The following is a 19,168-nucleotide window of genomic DNA, read 5'->3' on the forward strand; positions in this document are numbered from 1 at the left end:
GGGAAGACACAAGTTACCGTCCTCCTCAGGATTTCTTTTGTTGCAAATCCCTGCCTCTGTTTCCCCCATCTCTTTGAAAATGGAAGTTGGATTTCTCCCCAAAGGCCATTTTCTCTGCACTGGCTTTCTTTTTTGGGGGGTACCGGGATCGAACTCAGGACCTTTCACTTTCAAGGCAGATGACAGCACCACTGAGCTAAATCTCCAGCCCTGCGCTGGCTTTCTTGGCAGTGCTTGGCCACTCTGGAGTTTGGGTGAAGCAGACAGTAATTCTTTCCCACTGATTTTCCCAAGGAGTGAGTGCCTATTCCCAGTGAGTCCTTCCCCAGCCCAGAGCTCCCAGCCCTGGAACACACAGCAGTCAGGGACTCCCTCGGAGGTTTATTGGTAGAAGCACAGAAGCACTTGTTATAACACCATCTTGCCTCCCCAATGGCTGGTTAGCCACTGTGGGAACAGCGGAGATGTAGTGAGGGCACAGAAGCCAGGGATGGTCGCTCGTTTTGACTAGGTGTTAGGGTCCCAGGAAGTTCTCCCCTAGGGAACTGGCCACAGGAGCCTGCAAGAGGTGTTCATTTGGGTCATCTTATTCCCAGAGGCTGTGGCTCAAGGTGGCTCTCAGGGGTGTGTTCACATTGACCTGTGACACCACTGGCAAGGGTGTCTTGTGGCTGCTGGAACACTTTATTTTGATGGCAGTATCAGTGCTTCTGTGAGAGCCCAAGAATTTCAGGGTCATTGAAAGCAATAGAAGAAAAAAAAAACTATTAAAATTTACATTAGAACTTTTTTTTTTTTTTTTTTTTTTTTTACAGTACTGGGTATTGAACCAAGGGCCTTTGCACTGAGCTATAGCCCCAGCACTTTTATTATTTTTTATTTTGATCCAGGATCTCCCTAAGTTGCTAAGGTGCCCAGGTTAGGCTCAAACTTGCCATCCTCCTACCTCAGTCTCCCAGAGTGCTGGAATTACAGGCATGTGCCACTGTGCTTGGCTCCATTTTGTAATTGTATCTTTTACAGAGTGCCTTGAATGCAGATGGAAATAAGGAAACACAGGATAGTGACAGTATATATATATATATATATATAGTATGACATACCTAAGAGCAACTGAGGACAGAAAGCTGAGGAGGGAGCCTGGAGCAAAGGCCTGCCTTACTGAAGAGGATCAGACAGCTCCACACCCAAAACGTGGCCTGAGGTGTTGAGAGCCTACTGTGTTATGACTCAAATGCAAAGTCCACACCCACTGGATCAGCCTCAGTGCAATGAAAATCTTAGAACAGTTCTCTAAAGCAATAAAATTTAATTTTAAAAATTACAACCCCAGAACTCTGAGAGTCTGAGGTAGGAGGATCCAAGTTTGAACCCAGCCTGGGTAACTTAGCAAGACCCTGTTTCAAAATAAGAAATAAAAATAGGTCTGAGAATGTAGCTCAGTTCAAAAGCCTTGGGTTCAGTGCCCAGTATACCATTCGCGCGCACACGCACACACACACACACACACACACACACACACACACCCCACAGGCCACTCTACTCAGTGACTAGAAAACACATTTGTGGCTATAACCTTTTTAGAAGTTCTAATTAGAGGAGAAATATATTGTTATTTTATTTTATTTATTTTTTTTTTGGTACTGGGGATTGAACTCGGGTCCTTGTGCTTAGGAGACGGTCGGCAGAACCACTGAGCTAAATCCCCAGCCCTATATTGTTATTTCAAAAGAAAATAGAAACTACAACAAAACACCAAAAAAAAATTAAAATTGCACTATATTCAGAGATAAATGCAATGATTTTTTTTGAAAAGAATTTTAGGGTTATTTAGCAAAAGAATTTCAAGATGACTAAATAATCTAAAGGTCTCTTTGCCTAGCAATGCCTAGACATTCTCCTGCCTGACATCAGGACCTTCCTGATCTCTAACCAGAGCCTGTGAGCAGAACCCAACATCGATTATCTTTGAACACAGAAGCTTCCATGTTCTGGAAAATCCCCCAGTGTTTAAGAAGTGCCTGGAAGTCTACTCTGAACAAGTCTCCTGCCAAGAGTCCTGACCTGGGCTGTCTAGCCTCTCCTTGTGGCATCTATTTTTTTCTAAGTCTGGCCTTTTTTTGATTTCAGTATAGGATCCTATGTCTTGAGCTGTGGGTTTTTGGTTTGTTTTGTTTTCATTTTTTTTTTTTAAGACAGGGTCTCGATATGTAGTTCAGGCTGGCCTTGAACTCACTATGGAGCCCAGGCTGGCCTCAAACTCACTGCAATCCTCCTGCCTCAGCCTCTTGAGTGCTGGGATTACAGACATGGGCCACCATACCTGGTTTAAATGTCCATTTTGCTGATACCCTTCGAGTTGCACTTAGTGACTATGTTGGTTGCACTCACTTGCTTTGGGGTTTCTATCACTTGTTACAGAAAGGATCTAATTCAATTAGTAAATTAATAGAACTTGTGAACTAGGGATAGTCTTCATGTGCACTACTGTCCATTTGCTCATTTTCCAGAAGTAGGTAAAACAAAGAGAAGCAGAGTCTTGCCCGAGGGACCCTTGTGAGCTGGGAAGGAAGCTGTCAACAGCTCATTCCCCAAGCCTGACTTATTAGCTCATAGTTCTTGGGATTAATTTACTCATCCCTCATTCATTTTATTGAGCACCTGAAAATACTGGGGTTTGCCCAAGAAATGAACATGAAGATCAGAGACTGGCAAAGACCCTGTCTTCAAGGGCAGACTTACAACAAAGTTGAGGGACAGGCATGAGCCTATCTAGAATGAAGAGCAGCAGCAGAGATGGGCTGGTAGAGGGGGGTCACTGACCCCGGGACTCCATGCTGGGGGAGGGACACTGGAGCAGACTGCATAGGACCCACCTGTTGGCTGTGAGCTGAGTCCTTCCAGAGAGTTCCAAGAAACTGCTGCTAGTCTGCTCAGCTGCCAGCAGCAGGAGGGTCTCGCTGGGTTGGGAGGACCCCGGGAGGCTGCTTTCAGGCTGTGTAGAGAAACGCAAGTCAGAGGGCCAGGCTGTTCTCCTGAGTGCTAGGAGTACAGGAGTGTACCCTATGCCCAGATCCCTGTGCCTTTATACGAAGCAAATCCTGGACCATCTTTATGGGTGTCAAAAATCACCCTAAGGGCTGGAGATGTAGCTCAGAGGTAGAGCATTTGCATAGTATGCATGGGGCCCTGCATCCAATCCCCAGCAATGCAAGAAAAAAAAAAAGGCAAAAGAACTCAACAGGCAACAAAAAAAGCAAAATAAGCTGTAAGTACACAGGTGACAATACACAAAGTCATTAAAAATCAAAGATGCCATCTTTTTACCTATCATATTAAAAAACATTTTAAAAACATAAATACCACTCACTTGTGATAAGGATACAGTGCCTATGATATAATCTAAAGTAAAAACCCAGCTGTCAGTAATATACACAGTTGTCCCTTGGCAGCACTGGGACTGATTCCAGGACCCCTATCTAGTACCAAACTCTGCTGATGTTCAGTTCCCTTATGTAAGATTGCCAGAGACTCCTGCAGTAAGTCTCTAGTCCCCACCTGCCCAGTGTGCGATGCAAGGTTGAAGAAAAACTTAAGACAGAGTTAAAGAGAAAGTGTGAACTGGGATGGCCAATGCTCCTTTGGCAAAAGGCACTGGCCTGCCTCTTCCAGCGAATTCTATTATTGATCAGTCAGGGTAAAGGTGCATGTATAGAGATGCAGTATGTGAAATTACCATGGAAACTAATGCAGGCAGGGCTTTACAGAGAAGTCAATGCATTTTCAAATTAGAAGCAAGATAGACAAATACATGGTTGTAATTAGAGCATTGTCCTTCAAGCTATGAAGGCACTAATTGTGGGAATGGAATTTGGGTGCGATGTACTCTGACCTCAGCTATGGATGTTACCTCGTATTAGCCCCACAGCTTCATAGGCCCTTACTCTGGTCTCAGCTGTAGCCACTAGCGGGGAGGTCATATTGACCTGCATGCTACCATAGCATTCATCACATACTTCTGTGAGTCACATAGCTGCAGTCAGACTCGCTTCTTAAAGTAAGCCAATGGAGGGATTTAACTCTTTGCAGCCTGTAGTGCTTACAGCACGTTTTGGGGATAATCAGTATTGTGGGCTCTGTCATAAGATGACGTCATATTCATGAAAGTTTTTTTTGGTACCGGGAATCGAACTCTGGTCCTTGCACTTACGAGGCGGGTGGCAGAACCACTGAGCTAAATCCCTGGCCCCAAGATAACATCATATTGGCACACAGTCTATGTACATCCTCCTACTTTAAATCAACCCTACATTACTTATACCTAATACAATGGAAGTGCTATGAAAATGGCTGTTAGATTACATTGTTCAAGGAATAAGGACAAAGAAAAAAAAGTCTGACATGTTCAGTACAAATGCAGTTTTTTTCTGCATAGTTTTGATAGGCGGTTGCTTGAATCTATGGATGTGGGAACCTGCAGATAAGGGCCGACTGCACACTTGCACATGTGTGTGTATATATATATATACACACACGTGTGTGTGTGCACGTACACACATACATCTAGGCTGTGGAGGGGGGCCCCACTTACTGTTGATTCGATGGAGAGTGGAGAGTCTGGGCAGATTGGGGACCAGGCAGTGAGTGAAGCGGATTCTTGGGTCTTTGGTGGTGACGGAGAGACCTTTCTGGAGAATTCTCACCAAGCGGATCCAGAACTGAAACACAGCCTCTGGGTGTTTTTCGTGGAGCTTCGGGAAGTAGATCTTTTCAGTCACCGTCCTAACCTGCAGGATGCCCGCAGGATGCGTTGGGGCCTGTTGTAGATTTGTAGCTCCACATACCTCAGGGGCAGAATACTGGGTGTAATCAGGAAATAGAGAAAGCGCTTGTTCTCAGTTTAGGAAGACTAAATCTGAAGCTTCTCTGATTTATAAGACTTCTGTTATTGAAGAGTCTGCCCACATTAATAACAAAAGTTGTTATTGATATCCAATGTCTCATTAAATTCTCACAATAACCCTCTGATAAAGGAAAGATAAATATTGTTAATTCCACTTTACAAATTTTGAAACTGAGTTTTGGAGAAGCTCAGTAGCTTCCTAGAGTTTAGATCTTAGTAAGTGGGGACTGACTCCATCTCCAGGCCCTTGCTCTACACCCCAATTACCTGTGGATGAGTGTCTCTTATTTTCTTCAATTTCACAACTTCATAATCCTATTGACTTTCTTTTTTTTTGGTACCAGGGATTGAACTCAGGACCTTGTGCTTGCAGGCAGGGGTGGTGCCACTGAGCTAAATCCCTGGCTCCTATTGACTTTCATATCTCTACCTTTTCCCTGGAAATGCCTCACATTTATATTGACAAAATAAAAATAAACAAAAAAAAGCTAAGATCCTAAAAAAAAAAACAAAACCAAAAAAACCCAAAAAACTGGGCTTGAGACGGGAACTGTGCTTTTCTTTCTTTCTTTCTTTCTTTCTTTCTTTCTTTCTTTCTTTCTTTCTTTCTTTCTTTCTCTTTTCTGGGGGACTATCTCTTTTATGTAGTTTAGGCTGGAACTTGGATTCATTAAGTATCCCAGGCTAGCCTTGAACTTGTGGAGATCCTCTTGCCTCAGCTTCCCAAGTGCTGGGACTACAGGTGTGAGCCACCACACTAGGTGAGGTAGGAACTGTATACTGCTCCATCTCCAGAACCACGCACAGAGCTTGGTACATATAGATGCTAGCTAGATATTTGTTAAATGAATGCATAAAAGGGTTCCATATAGCTTATAGACTAAAGGACACTGTAATTACAAATGAAAACAGGAAGGAATTTGTCAGTCTCTATTCTGACTATATTCTCTTTAAATCAACAGAATAACAATCCAGGCATTTGGAGAAATTTTCATACAACCATATATGTGATTCTCAATTAAAATACTTATTCAGAGCAGAAGAAATTGAATTGCTTATACGTGGAAGTTGGAATCTAGATTTCCTGGCACTAGAAGAAACTTCAGAATATGATGGTGGCTGTACCATGAAATCTGTTGTGATTCAGTGACATGCTTAATGCTAAAAGGAAGATTTAATCCACCAAAGGAGTGTGTGTGTTCTATGTGTCAGACCTATATCTCTAGGTACTACTTTCCAAGTAAGCAAACTCAAAAATTTCTTGTCTATAAAACCGTTTGTAATATATTATACATTTGTAATATAATCATCAATTTAGTTACTCTCCTGATTTATCTCATGAATGAAATGTTTTACTAAGTCTCAATTTTCTGCTTTATTTGGGTTATAAATTATCTAGCTGGGAATGTAGCTCAGTGGCACAGCACCTGCCTGGTGAGCACCAGGTCCTGAGCTTGATCTTGGGTACCAAAAAATAAATTATCTGATATTCCTGGTGAAAAAAAAAAGAATAAAACAAAATGAAAAGACCACTGTCCTTCCTTCTGATCTAAATCCAGCTGCAGAACAGTGCATAAACCAGTCAGCATCCTACCCCTCCCTCCAGCCTTTCTTTACCTGCTGAGGGTCATGACTGGGGCAAGCTCAGGTGCATTCCAGGTGGAAAGCTGACCCTGGGGCCAGGTGACAGTGGCCATCAGGAGGATATCGGGGAGTGGCAAGGAGGGCACTGAGGAGGTCACCCCGCGGATCACAGTGTTAGAGTCTTCACAGAGATTCATCCATTTTCCAGGGTTGGTGACCTGAGAATCAGCCCCAAGTACATGGGTCACAAAGGATGGAAGGATAGAGATGTTAGAAAAGGACACTTCAGCTTGGTGACAGGTATGTGGCACTCTAGGCTGGGCCATGACTTTCTCCCCCTGCCCATTAAGTTTATTGGTACATTTTAGGTGTACAACACAGTTACATTCATCATTGGGATCTTGTACCTTTACATGAGTATCTTGGTTCTTATTTTTTTCCCCTTCCCTTGCTCTCCCTTTACCCCCTCCACCCTTCCCTATTTGCAAAGACTTTGTTTCCATTTTTTTCCTCTTCTCATATTTTTTCTTTTCCCTTCTTTCCTTTCCCCACCCCTCCCACTTCCCCTGCTCCTTTAGACCTTTTCTTCCTATTACACAATATCAATTATACATTTTTTAAATTACTATATCAAGATCTAGGAGACATTGCTACAGATTTTACAGAATCTAAAAGGATATAGAAAGCATATTACAAAAATATTTTTTGAAATAAATTTGACAACTTCTAAGAAGTACCTTGGAAGACAAATTGATGAAACTAACTCTGGAGGAAATATAAAATTTGAACAGCACCTATTAAAGAAAGTATATTCCTAGCTTGAAAACCTACCTATATGACAACAACAGGCTCATATACATTTTAACTGATAAATTATATCAAACATTTAAAGCAGAAAAAAAAGGAACACTTCTCCCCTCATTTTAGGAACTCAACACTGTGCTAATTCTAAAACTGGATAAAGATAATAGAAGAAGAAAGTATGAACATAGATAGAAATTTGTTAACATTAACATTTTATAGAATATAAACTCAATTCAAGAGCCTAGGAAAAGATCGTGTTCTCAGCAAATGTGGGCCATGACTTTCTACTGGTCTTTTTTGTTAGTCTCCCCAAATAGACTTAAAGCTCATTGGCAAAAGAAACTTCATTGTGTCCTCTGCATTATCCAGCTGTAGAGTGACACTGAAATTTTTATCCCCTCCTTCTTATCCCCTCCACAAAGCCACCACTGGTTTCTGAAGGGCAAGAAGGGAAATAGTGCAATGAAGTCCCCAGAAGGGGAGAAGCTGTTGAGAGGGGAGACAGCTTAAGTTGAGGGCAGTTTGCGAGCTTTCCTCAGCCTGGGGTCTTGAGTACGAAAAGGACCTGTTCTGTTGAAACACCCAGAGGCTGACCAGGACAGGGAGACTGAGTGCCTGCCACTGGCAGGAAGTCTCCAGGGCTGTGCTCACTAAGGAACCACAGGAGCCAGGTAAGGGAGGGACATCCGAGAAGAGATCCCTGTGTTCCCAATGCTGGTGTCCTTCTCCAAATGTTACAGACTTAGTAAAGCTGTCAGACCACTGTACAGCCTCTGGTGGAATTGGGGACAGGGGAAAAGCTCTAGCAACAACCGAAATTTAATTCCCACCAGCCTGACCAAGAAAAATGCTCCAAGAAAAATGAATGACATTTCCTGCAGCCTGTGTTATGGAATGAAATTCACACCCCTCACAGAACATAGAGGACTTCACACATCGAGAGGAAAGTGCTCAATAAATGTTTGAGGCTGATGTTGCTTCAAGGTGACAATGGGGAAGGAGATGGTGATGCAGAGGTGAGGGGAGAGAGGAAGCAGTGAGAAAACACCAAAACTGTAACTCTGCAGGTCGGATCATTCCGAGTAACCTCTGCAGCAGGTCTACCTTTCCCTGGCACATTGTGAGTTTCCTTTAGTGTTCACTCAAGAGAATCTAAACAGTTTTAATATTAGATTGAAGAAAACATGAGAACACATCTGATGGCAAAACATCATAGCCAAAGAGAAAAGACTAGAAATTGGAGCCTGTGTCTGGGTCCCGTCCCCGCTCCTTCTCCACCAGTGTTAGCAGCGAGGTCACCCCAGAGGTGCCAGCTAATTCTCTAACTCTTCATTCCCCTGGGGCCGCAAGGGGCATTAGAGTGCTGGGAGCCATGAACGAGCTCTCCCAAACCGGGAACCACAGTAGAGGCTAGCTCTGTGTTCTGTGAATAGTCCCCAAATTAAGCCCAAGAATCACCTCAAAGGGGTCCCACCTTCTCCCCTACAGTTCTTCACCACTTTCCCACTCCATCCAGGTGGGCTTTTGTCCCACAGAACCTCTGTGCCTTCCGGTCTCCCTGGATCTTTGAATGCCCTCTGTCTGGAACCCCGTGCCCCTTCTTATCAAAGTCTCAGCAATGTATCAAAGAGCAGCATAAGACCCTGATTTCTGGGAGGCTGTCTGCAACTGTTAAAGTCCAGAAAGAATGCCCCAGATGCCCCCAGCACCTGCTCTCTGTTCTAATGCCATGGGGATCAGCTGATCCAAACCCTCTGACATAGAGCATGCTTAAACAGTTACTATTTTATAGTAACTACTAAATCAAACCATAAGCTTCTTGCCCAAGACTGAGATATTCTTTGGATCTTCTGACCTGCACACAGTAGGTGTTTAGTATGTGCTTGTTCTCTGGCTAACTGGTTATGCCACACTGCAAAGGAGCACAGGTGAACAGGGTTAGGTTAGAGGCTGTGCTGGAGGCATACAGTGCCTGGGTAGGATTTGATATCAAACAACTGCCCCATACTCAATATTCCTTAGGAAACAAATGCTTGCTTCCATTGGTTACAACACCACTCTTTGGAAGCATGGTAGGATCAAGGCAAACCAATTCACCTAGGGCAGTGGTGGTGAACCTACAGCATGCATGCCGCAGTGGGCAGAAACAGCCCTCTTGGTCGGCACGCAAGCCAAGTGTATGAGTCATTTTCTCCAAACTAAAACCTCAGTGTTCAGGTTTAATTCCAGTGTTGGCATTTTGTGATAAATAAGTGCATTTTGGGCTGCCACTGACCTAGGCCCTTGCTTGCAAACATAGATATTTCTCAGCCATGCAAGAGAAAGCAGGTTGGATCTCAGAGCAGGGTATCCAACTGCAGCCTTCACTCTCCTAAACCATCCAGGCAGGTGAAGTCCTGTGGAACTGCCCCTAGACAGAGCTCTGATACCTCCTCTGTAAGGTCTGAATGTAGTTTCTTAAAGAATTCGGCCTGCAGGGAGCTCCTTCATGCTGGAGGCATAAAGTGAAGTGAACATGGGCCCTGCTTTCCCCAACCTTTCAAAGTCCACAGCACTTTTATTGTTTTGTTTTTTGTTTTTTGAGATGGGGTCTTGCTTTGTAGTTCAGGCTGGCCCTGAACTCACTATGTAGCCCAGGCTGGCCTTGAACTCGCAGCAATCCTCCTGCCTCAGCCTCCCGAGGACTGGGATTACAGGGGTGCACCACCACACCCAGCATCCACAGCACTTTTCTGACCAAGGCCTAGGAACAGTTTTTGGAAAGGGGAAGACAGCTGGCTCTAAAATGCACAGGAATACCTGGATAAAGTTGCTTTCAAACACCACTGAGTTGGAGAACAAGTTGAATTCTGGAAAATGAATCAGTTGAGAAAGAAGGCCGTCTCCCACCCCAAGTTCCACTCCAGAGCATGGTTCTCTGACCTCAGGAGGAAGGCCCCTAATTTGCTCATTGGTTCTTGGGAAGAATGGGCTGAGGAACATATGTGGCAGACCCAGCCGACTCCAAGGTGTTGGTGTGGCCGCTTGGCCCTCCTCCCCCACAGCTCCATCTACCCTCCTTACCGGCTGTCCACTGGGGCTGGGGGTACCTGTTGGCTCACAGTGGCAAGAATGACATCAAGGAGTATGATGGATAGCAGCAGGAAAGGGAAAAAAGAGGAGAGCAGGAAGGGGAGGGGATGTGCTGGACTCTCTCAATCCTCTTTCTACTGGCTACAAACCAGCAGTAAACTAGTCTATCCCTCGGGCCGGGGGTTTAGCTCAGTGGTTTTGCTGCCTGTTGTGCAAGCTCAAGGAACCAAGTTCGATCCCCGGTACCAAAAAATAAAAACAAACACAACAAATAAATTAGTCTATCCCATTTCCAACAATCTTACCTAAAGCAGGAGGAAAATGAACCCCCGCTCCAAGATTACAATAAGACAGCAATCCTCCAGCCAGGGCTGTAAGGAAGGTTCCGGGGAGCCTGCAGTCTTTAGTGAACCCTCACATAAAAACTTTCTCCGTGAGACAGGAAAGGTCAATGTTCCTCAATAGGTACTTTCTGTCTTTTTCTTTTTCTGTCTTTTTCTGCTACAGCTGCCCCAGGCACCTCACAGCAACCAGCCATGGCTACTTCAGATGCCCCATGGCTCCTCTGGGAGACATTTGCTTTGGCTGTAGCAAGCTTCCTTCACAGGTCCAGTCCAGCTGATCCTGCCCTCTGCAGCTGTCCTCAGTCTGGCCTTGAGGAGCCTACTCCTATCTGTAACTAAGAAAGTCTGAAGTTAGCTAGCGGGACACTGCATATGCATGAGCCTGCCTATTGCTTCTACATAAGCAACTCCCCTGTATACTTAGCTGCTCAGTCTGTGCTGTGCATAAGCATAAGTCCTAATAAAATCTCTTTCAGATGGTGTATTTATACCTATTCATGATTTCTTTCTTGATTAGAGCAGGCTGAGCTGGTATGCAAAGAGCTGATAACATCAAAGGCTGCTGGCATGGAAAGCAGCCAGCAGCCAGAGCTGGTAATCTTGAAGGTGGCTTGCAGCCAGAGGAGTATGGAGAGCAATGGAGAGCTGCCAGGACTGCCATCTCCAGGCTCCAGAAGAGCTCCTTTGGGCTGCTGGTAGCTGTTGGCTCTGGCTGCCACAAGAGTGCAGAGGGCCACTAACACTAAGAGCTGATAGTTACTGGGATTCAAAAATCAGGGCTGTTAACACTAAAAGAGCTACAGTTTGCCTGTGATTTCTATCTGAATTGAGCAAAAGAACCCTCAGCCCTTTGGTAACACAATGCAAATTGATCACCAAAGGCAAGCCTGATCTATACAATAGTCTAAGGGTGGGGAAAAGGAAATTCATTTCTCTGCTTCATTTCATGGGATACAATGAGATTTTTTTTTTTTTTTTTTTTTTTTGCAGTACCAGGGATTGAACTCAGGACCTTGTGCTTTCAAGGCAGGTACAGCACCACTAAGCTAAATCCCCAGCCTAGAATGAGACTTTTAAAAAAATCATCAGACTATTATTAACAGAGACTTACTTATTTGGAAACTGGACAAAGAAGAACCCAGTGGTACAGTGGTATGCCCCCCCCCACACCCCAGAAAGCCACTGTTAATTTCTTATATTCTTAGAATACTTTTTAAAAATAGCAAAACATTTATTGGTACATTTTAGATGTAAATAATGATAACACTCATCATAGGGAATTTGCACCTGTGCACAATACCTCCCATCTCTTTTTTCCTATTTCCCCCAAGCCCTCCTCCCCTCTCTATGAACAAACACTGTTTCCAGTTTTTCCATTTTCACTTTTTTTCTTGTCCTTTCCTTCCTTTTTTTCATCCCCTTCCCTTGTTCCTTTCCCATTTGAACATTTTCTTCCCATTTCCCAATATCTATTATATATTTTAGTCCTTATTTCCACTTTTGGTTTCTTATACCAGAGACACAAGATGGTATTTAAACATGTGTGTCTGATTTATTTTACCTAAGAATATGGTCTCAAGGTGCATCCGTTTAGCTTGAAATGTTTCAAGCTTATCCTTTTTTTTTGGTACCAGGGATCGAACTTGGGTCCTTGTGGTTGCAAGGCAGGTGGTGGAACCACTGAGCTAAATCCCCAGCCCAAGCTTATCCTCTTCAATGTAGAGTAGTACTCCATTGTGTAAAAAAAATACATCTTCTTTATCTGTTCATTTGTTGGTGGGCATTTGGGCTATTTCCAAGATTTGGCTATTACAAATTGTGTCACTATAAACATGGGTGTGCATATATTACTTTGGTGTGATGCCTTTAATTCTTTGGGGAAGATACCAAGAAGGGGAATAGCTGGGTCAAATAGAACCTTTAGTTTTAGTTTTTTGAAGATTCTCTGCACTGATTTCCACAGTGGTTACACCAGTCTACACTTCCACCAGCAGTGGAGAAGGGTTCCATTTTCCCCACAATTTCACCAGCATTTGTTATTGGTTGATTTCTTGATAGCAGCCATTCTTTCTGCAGTGAGATAGAATCTCAGAGTTGTTTTAATTTGCATCTCTTGAATGACCAGTGATGTTGAACATTTTTTCATGTATTTATTTGCTATTTCTACTTCTTTATCTGAGAAGTGTGTATTCATTTCTGACGCCCATTTTTGGATTGGGTCTTTAAAATTGGGAGGTCTGATTTTTTTTTTTTTTTACTTCCTTATATATTCTAGATAGCAGTCCTTTGAGGAACAACTGGCTAAAATTTTTTCCCACACTGTGGGCTGTCTCTTCACTCTGGTGGTTTCTGTTGCTGTGACATAGCTTTTTAAGAAGATGAGGTCCCAGTCATTGATTTTTTTGTAGTATTTTCTGTGCAGTCTGGGTTTTGTGGAACATGTTTATAATAGACATACTACTTTATATACTTAGAAGCAATGTTTGAGAGTTCATGCTTCTCATAGCTCCACCATTTTTGTGTCACCAAACTTTTAAACTTTGAATCTAAAATCATCCCTCCCCAATCCAGCAGTACTGGGGACTAAACCCAGGACTTTTATAGTAAGTTATATCCCCAGCCCTTTATTTTTTATTTTGAGAGAGGGTCCCACTAAGTCACTAAGTTGGCCAAGCTGGACTTGAACTTGTGATCCTCCTACTTCAGGCTTCCAGAATGCACTACCATGTCTAGTTTCAGGCCGAAGGTTTAAAAAAGGTATATTAATGTAATTTTAACTGAACCTCTTTTCATTTGTTTCACTTTTTTTCTATGAATTTTCTGCTCATAACTTTACTTAAGGCCTTTTGAGACAGGATCTCACACTGTAGGACAGGCCAGCCTCAAAAATACTATATAGCCCAAGCTGACCCTGAACTTGTGATTCTCCTGCCTCAGCCTCCTGAGTGCTGGGATTACAGGCATACACTACCAATTTCTAGCATTTGTTAATTTTTCTGTAACATTACTGGCCTTTTAAGAATCTATTTATAGGCATTTTTACATTGAAAAATTAGTTCTTATGTGAAATGAAATGCATTTTTTTCTAGTTTGTCATTTGTCTTTGAATTGGTTTACAGTAGTTTTTGCCATGTGGAATTCCTTGTGTAATTTTAATCTTTTTCACTGATGGCTTTTAGATTTTTGGAATTTTGAAAACTTTTCCTCATTCCAAGGTTATATGACAATTTCCCCATGCTTTCCTGTTTTGTTTTGAGACAGGGTCTCACTATGTAGTTCAGGCTGTCCTTGAGCTCACTATGTAGCCCACACTGCTGACCTCAAACTCACAGGGATCCACCTGCCTCAGCCTCCCAAGTGGTGGGATTACATGTGAGTGCCACTACGCCTGGCTCTTGTATTTTTTTGTTGTTGCATAGAGTAGGTTACATCTTTTTGTCAATGATGTAAGATTCATTCATTGAACAAATATTTATTAGGCACCTACTCTATGCTGAGCCTGATCTTGGGTGCTTTAAATACATCAATTAAAAAACAAAAGCTGCGGCTGGGGATTTAGCTCAGTGGTGTTGGCGCCTGCCTTGCAAGCACAAGGTCCCAAGTTCTCTCCCCCATACAAAAAGAGAAAAAAAACAACAACAACTAAAAACTGAAAAAATAAAAGCTGGGGCAACCCACTTTCTAGACCCCCTTCTGTCTCTCTTAGAAGCTTTCTTTCTCTCAATAAATTTTTCCTATTCTTAACCTCCGCTGTTCCTAGAATTCATTCTTTGATTTTAGAGAACACGAACTCGCGTTTTGGATACCTAGTAGGTTTGGGGGTCACATCTATTCCTTCTATATCATTTTGGAGGTCTTCCACTGAGATTACTGTGAGGTAAGAGTTTGCTTTTGTTCCATAGGTTCTAACTTTGGTCTTTTTGCTTCATAGACTGTAACTTTTGTTTCATAGGTGCTGGACATTTGTTTTATAGATCCTATCAGACTCATAGATAAGCTCTATCAATGAAAGAATCTAAGAGCCAACAGGTTACAATTACTATTTCAATTTCTAAGTGACTTTCTCCCCAACCTGCCCTTCCATTCTAGTGCGCTCATGCTTAGATTATACATGCTCTTAATTTCTTAAAAGTTTCGTTTATTCTTACCTAGAAGCTGCCAAACTCCAAGCTGTCATAGAAATGGAACCAATGACAAATGTGCTAGACTTCTTTTACTGGGATCCACCAGATCAACCTTGTAAACAGCTCACAACTGCTAAACTACACAATATGACTTGTATTTTAGATTCTGGAGTCCCCTGGACCTTCTCCTTTTGGAGGCTATTGTTGACTACATTCATAGCAATCCTGCTGACCTTATTATTTGGCCCATGTATTTTTTTTTTTTTTTTTTGGTACCAGAGATCGAACTCGGGTCCTTGCACTTGCAAGGCAGGCGGTGGAACCACTGAGCTAAATCCCCGGCCCTGGCCCATATATTCTTAACTGTTTCTTTGGCTTTGTCTCCTCCAGTCTCAAAGCTGTATGCTTACCCAACATGACAATGCCTGGCACCTATCGAGGGCCTTTAGATAAACCCTCTGTAGAGTAACTGACTGCTGATCACAATTATGACCCTCTTCAGCCAGAAGTAGCCAGAATGGTCTTTGCTCCTTGCTCCCTCACAGCAGTTAGGGGTACTTCTTCAGAGGGGGGGATATTATAGATAGGTAAGTTAATTAGATGTCTTGTAGGCAGTTAGACAGGGACAGTCCAGGAGGAGCCAACATGGAAGACAGTTAAGGAGCCAACAGGGAGGACAATCAAGACACATTCACTGAAGGCCAGCATTGTAAAAGGAGAGAAATTACCACACCCATGTAGGATGCATAGCAGTGATTGATATTCTAAATAGGTATCAATCACCTGGGTGGGGGAATCAAGATCTTCCAAGAAAGACCCCTGACCTACCCCTTACCACTGAAAATCCTTGCTCATTTATTGTACACTTGCTACGTGACTTGCTTTCCCATTGGATCCCCACTTACTCAATATTACCTAATCCACTATACTTGTCATAATCTTATTGGTTCATAGTTTTTTCCACCTTGTGATTTCTCATTAGATCAATATTGCCTAAGCAACTGTACCTGCAGTCTTACTAGTTGACTATAGTTTTGTCCCACCTTGAACCCACCTCACCACATGGCTTTGTCCCATAAAACACCTTTGAGAAGTTGGATGAGTGGGCAACCCACTTTCTGGATCCCCTTCTGTCTCTCTTAAATAGAAGCTATCTTTCTCTCAAATTTTTCCTACTCTTAAAAAAACAACAACAAAAGCTTACATTTTTGCAAGGTTAGACAAAAATAAACAGAAGAACAACAACAACAAATAATTATATATTATGTTAAAAGGTTGAAAGTGTTATTGTTTTTAAAAAGAAGAGTAGGAAGAAGAGGAAGAAGAGAAAGAGAAGGAAGATAAGATGAAGAAGATGAAGAAGAGGATGACGGAGGAGGGAAGGCAGAGGAACCAGATAAGAGAGACCAGAAATGCTGGTTGGGGGCGGGGGGTGGCAGGTTGTGGTATTAAATAGGGTGGTTGGTTTAAGCCTGACTGAGATTTATGAAAACAATGCCCTCTTCATAATAATCAAAAATCTTCACTACAATGGCCTGATTTCAACATTTATTTTACATTCCATTGACGGGCAGGCTAGCAACACTGCTTTAAATATTGAGGATGTGCAGTATTCCTAAATCTGATCAGGTTAAAGAAGATAGTTATTTTAGTTTAGTTTCATTTTTTTTAAGATAAGGTCTTGCTGTGCTCGCTTCGGCAGCACATATACTAAGATAAAGTCTTGCTATGTAGTCTAGGCTGGCCTCAAACTCATGATCTTCCTGGTTTAGCCTCTTGAGGGATGAAGGGGATAATTTTTATTTTATTATTTTTAAATTTAAATTTTTATTAGTACATGTTTGTAATACATAATGACTATATTCATCATGGAGAATTGGTACATGTATATGACACATCTGAATCCTTTTTAATTCTCTTTCCCCTCTCTTCCCTCTGAAGGAGATAATTTTTAATGTATGAAATTTGAAAAACATTGTAATAGCAAGACATTTTATGGTATAGCTTCTTTTTTTTTTTTTTCCGGTACCGAGGATTGAACACAGGACCTTGCGGTTGCGAGGCAGGCAGCAGAACCACAGAGCTAATTCCCTGGCCCAAAATACCGACTTTTTTATTTTTTTGTACCGGGGATCGAACTCTGGTCCTTGCGCTTACGCAGCAGGCAGTAAAACCACTGAGCTAAATCTCCTGCCCAGCAACACATTTTATATTTGGCAGGATTTTAAGAAACTTTTCAATAACATAAGAAATTATTTATCATTGGTTATTTGTCTCTGGATAAAATTCATAGTGAAGACTTTCAATAACAGCTCACAGAAAGCTGATCATAAAATAAATTACTTACATTAAATTCATAGAAGAAGTGCCCAAGTATAACTGCCAAACATGAAGGTGATACACAGTTAGTGACTACGCATGTCACTGTGCTGCTAGTCTGTATCACAGTGCCTCATTTTCAACATTTGGACTTCCCCATAATTCTACAACTCTCAAGGCAGTACCGCCAGTTTTGTCACTGCTTTTGAAATCAGAAGATGCCAGGTGTGGTGGCACAGGCCTGTAACCCCAGCAGCACTCAGGAGGCTGAGGGAGGAGGATTGCTGTGAGTTCAAGGCCAATCTGAACTACAAAGCGAGACCCTGTCTCAATAAAACCAAAAACCAAAAAAATAAAAATAGCTGGGGATTTAGCTCAGCGGTTCTGCCCCCTGCCTTGCAAGCTCAAGGACCCAAGTTCGATCCCTGGTACCAAACCAAACCAAACAAAAAGACAATGAAAAAAATAAAAATAAAATAAATCAGAAGAAATGTAATATGACTTTAAAGTTAGGGCCGGGGATTTAGCTCAGTGGTGCCACCCACCGCCTGCCTTGCAAGTGCAAGGTTGATCCCCGGTACTGGGAGAAAAAAAAGGTATTTGGGAATATTTACATCTTGGGCTGGGGATGTAGCTCAGAGATACAGCACTTGCCTAGCATGCTCACAGCCCTGGGTTTAAGTCCCTGTGCTATCCCCATACCCCTCCCCCCAAAAAAGAAAAAGAGAAAAGAAAATGTATATCTTAAAGATGTTAGAAAAATAATATATTCTTATTATTAAATACTTAAATATAGAGCCAGACATGGTGGCACATGCCTATAATCCTAGTACTTGGGAGGCTGAGGCAGGAGGATCCCTGTGAGTTTGAGGCCAGGCTGGGCTACATAGTGAGTTCATGGCCAGCCTGAACTACATAGGGAGATCCTGCCTCAAAAAAACAAACAAACAGGGCCGGGAATGTAGCTCAGTGGCACTGCAAGGTCCTGAGTTGGATCCCCTGTACCAAAACAAAGAAACAAAAAAACCAAAACCAAATTAAAAAAACGAAAACAAAACCAAAGGGGCCCCACTTAAATATGGAAATGTTTAAGGTAAAAAGGAAATGAGTAACATGAAGATCCACATCTAATCAGTAGGATCATATGTTCATAGAATGCTTTAATACAATGTCAGTATCCCATGTATATTTCACATGATAGAAAAATACAGCTACTAGCTGGGTGAGATGGCGCACACCTGGAATCCCAGCACTTGAGAAGCTGAGGCAGGAGGATACTCTTGAGTTCAAGGCCAACCTGAATTACGTAGTGAGACCCTGTCTCAAAAACCAAACCAAACCAAACAACCAAGAAATGAAAAAAGAAAGAAAATCAAGCAAGCATTTGCAGATTTGTCCACAGTACCATCCATTCTTTTCCTTCTTTTTAAAAATTTTAATGTACGACGGTTTTTATTTACAACTTTATTGGCAGAAAAAAACAGGGAAAACACAGGGTACTCTAGGTGATCCTGTTGGGTTCATGGTCCATTTCAAATGTCCACTGAATTGTTCAAAGATATACAATACTGAATCTGCATGTGCAGTTCCCTTTATAAAGTACAGTGTTCCACTCTAGGCAGACTTTAAACCATGTAAATACAAAGGAAAGGAAATTACTCATTGAAAACTGCATCAAATGAAGGGTATTTTAAATGTAAATTTATGTTGTTGATAATAACACACGCCCAGTGAAAACCAAAAACTGGAAAAGCAGTTACATTTCCAATTTGGATGGTTACAACAATCATTTTCTGCAATGACTTTTATATTTTTAATTTCTCATGAACTTACTATGAGATGTAGCCAAAGTCAGAAGAGAAGACATAGGGAGAATATTCCTTTTTTTTTTTTGGAGAAGAGTAAGCCCTCCAGAATCAGCATGGGAAATGAACATCCCATTGATTCTAGGTGAAAAAAATGTAGTCAATTTCAACTCATGCTGAGCTGACTTAATCTTTTCGTTCACTTGTTTGCTG

At 42.2% G+C, this 19,168-nt stretch overlaps 1 protein-coding gene across 1 annotated transcript; it reads right to left on the reverse strand.

Annotated features, from left to right (window-relative positions):
* Positions 1-124: 124 nt before the first annotated feature.
* Garin1a (golgi associated RAB2 interactor 1A) lies at positions 125-6,699 on the reverse strand. The gene is given in 5 exon segments (XM_087204566.1): positions 125-710; positions 2,877-3,006; positions 4,610-4,787; positions 4,790-4,859; positions 6,521-6,699. Coding segments are annotated over 5 exon segments (738 nt in total). The 5' UTR covers positions 6,685-6,699; the 3' UTR covers positions 125-514.
* Positions 6,700-19,168: the final 12,469 nt, after the last annotated feature.

The sequence above is a fragment of the Heterocephalus glaber genome, unplaced genomic scaffold, assembly GCF_053883595.1.
Source record: "Heterocephalus glaber isolate CG9 unplaced genomic scaffold, H.glaber_assembly_v1.0 deba00000546, whole genome shotgun sequence".
Classification (NCBI taxonomy): domain Eukaryota; kingdom Metazoa; phylum Chordata; class Mammalia; order Rodentia; family Bathyergidae; genus Heterocephalus; species Heterocephalus glaber.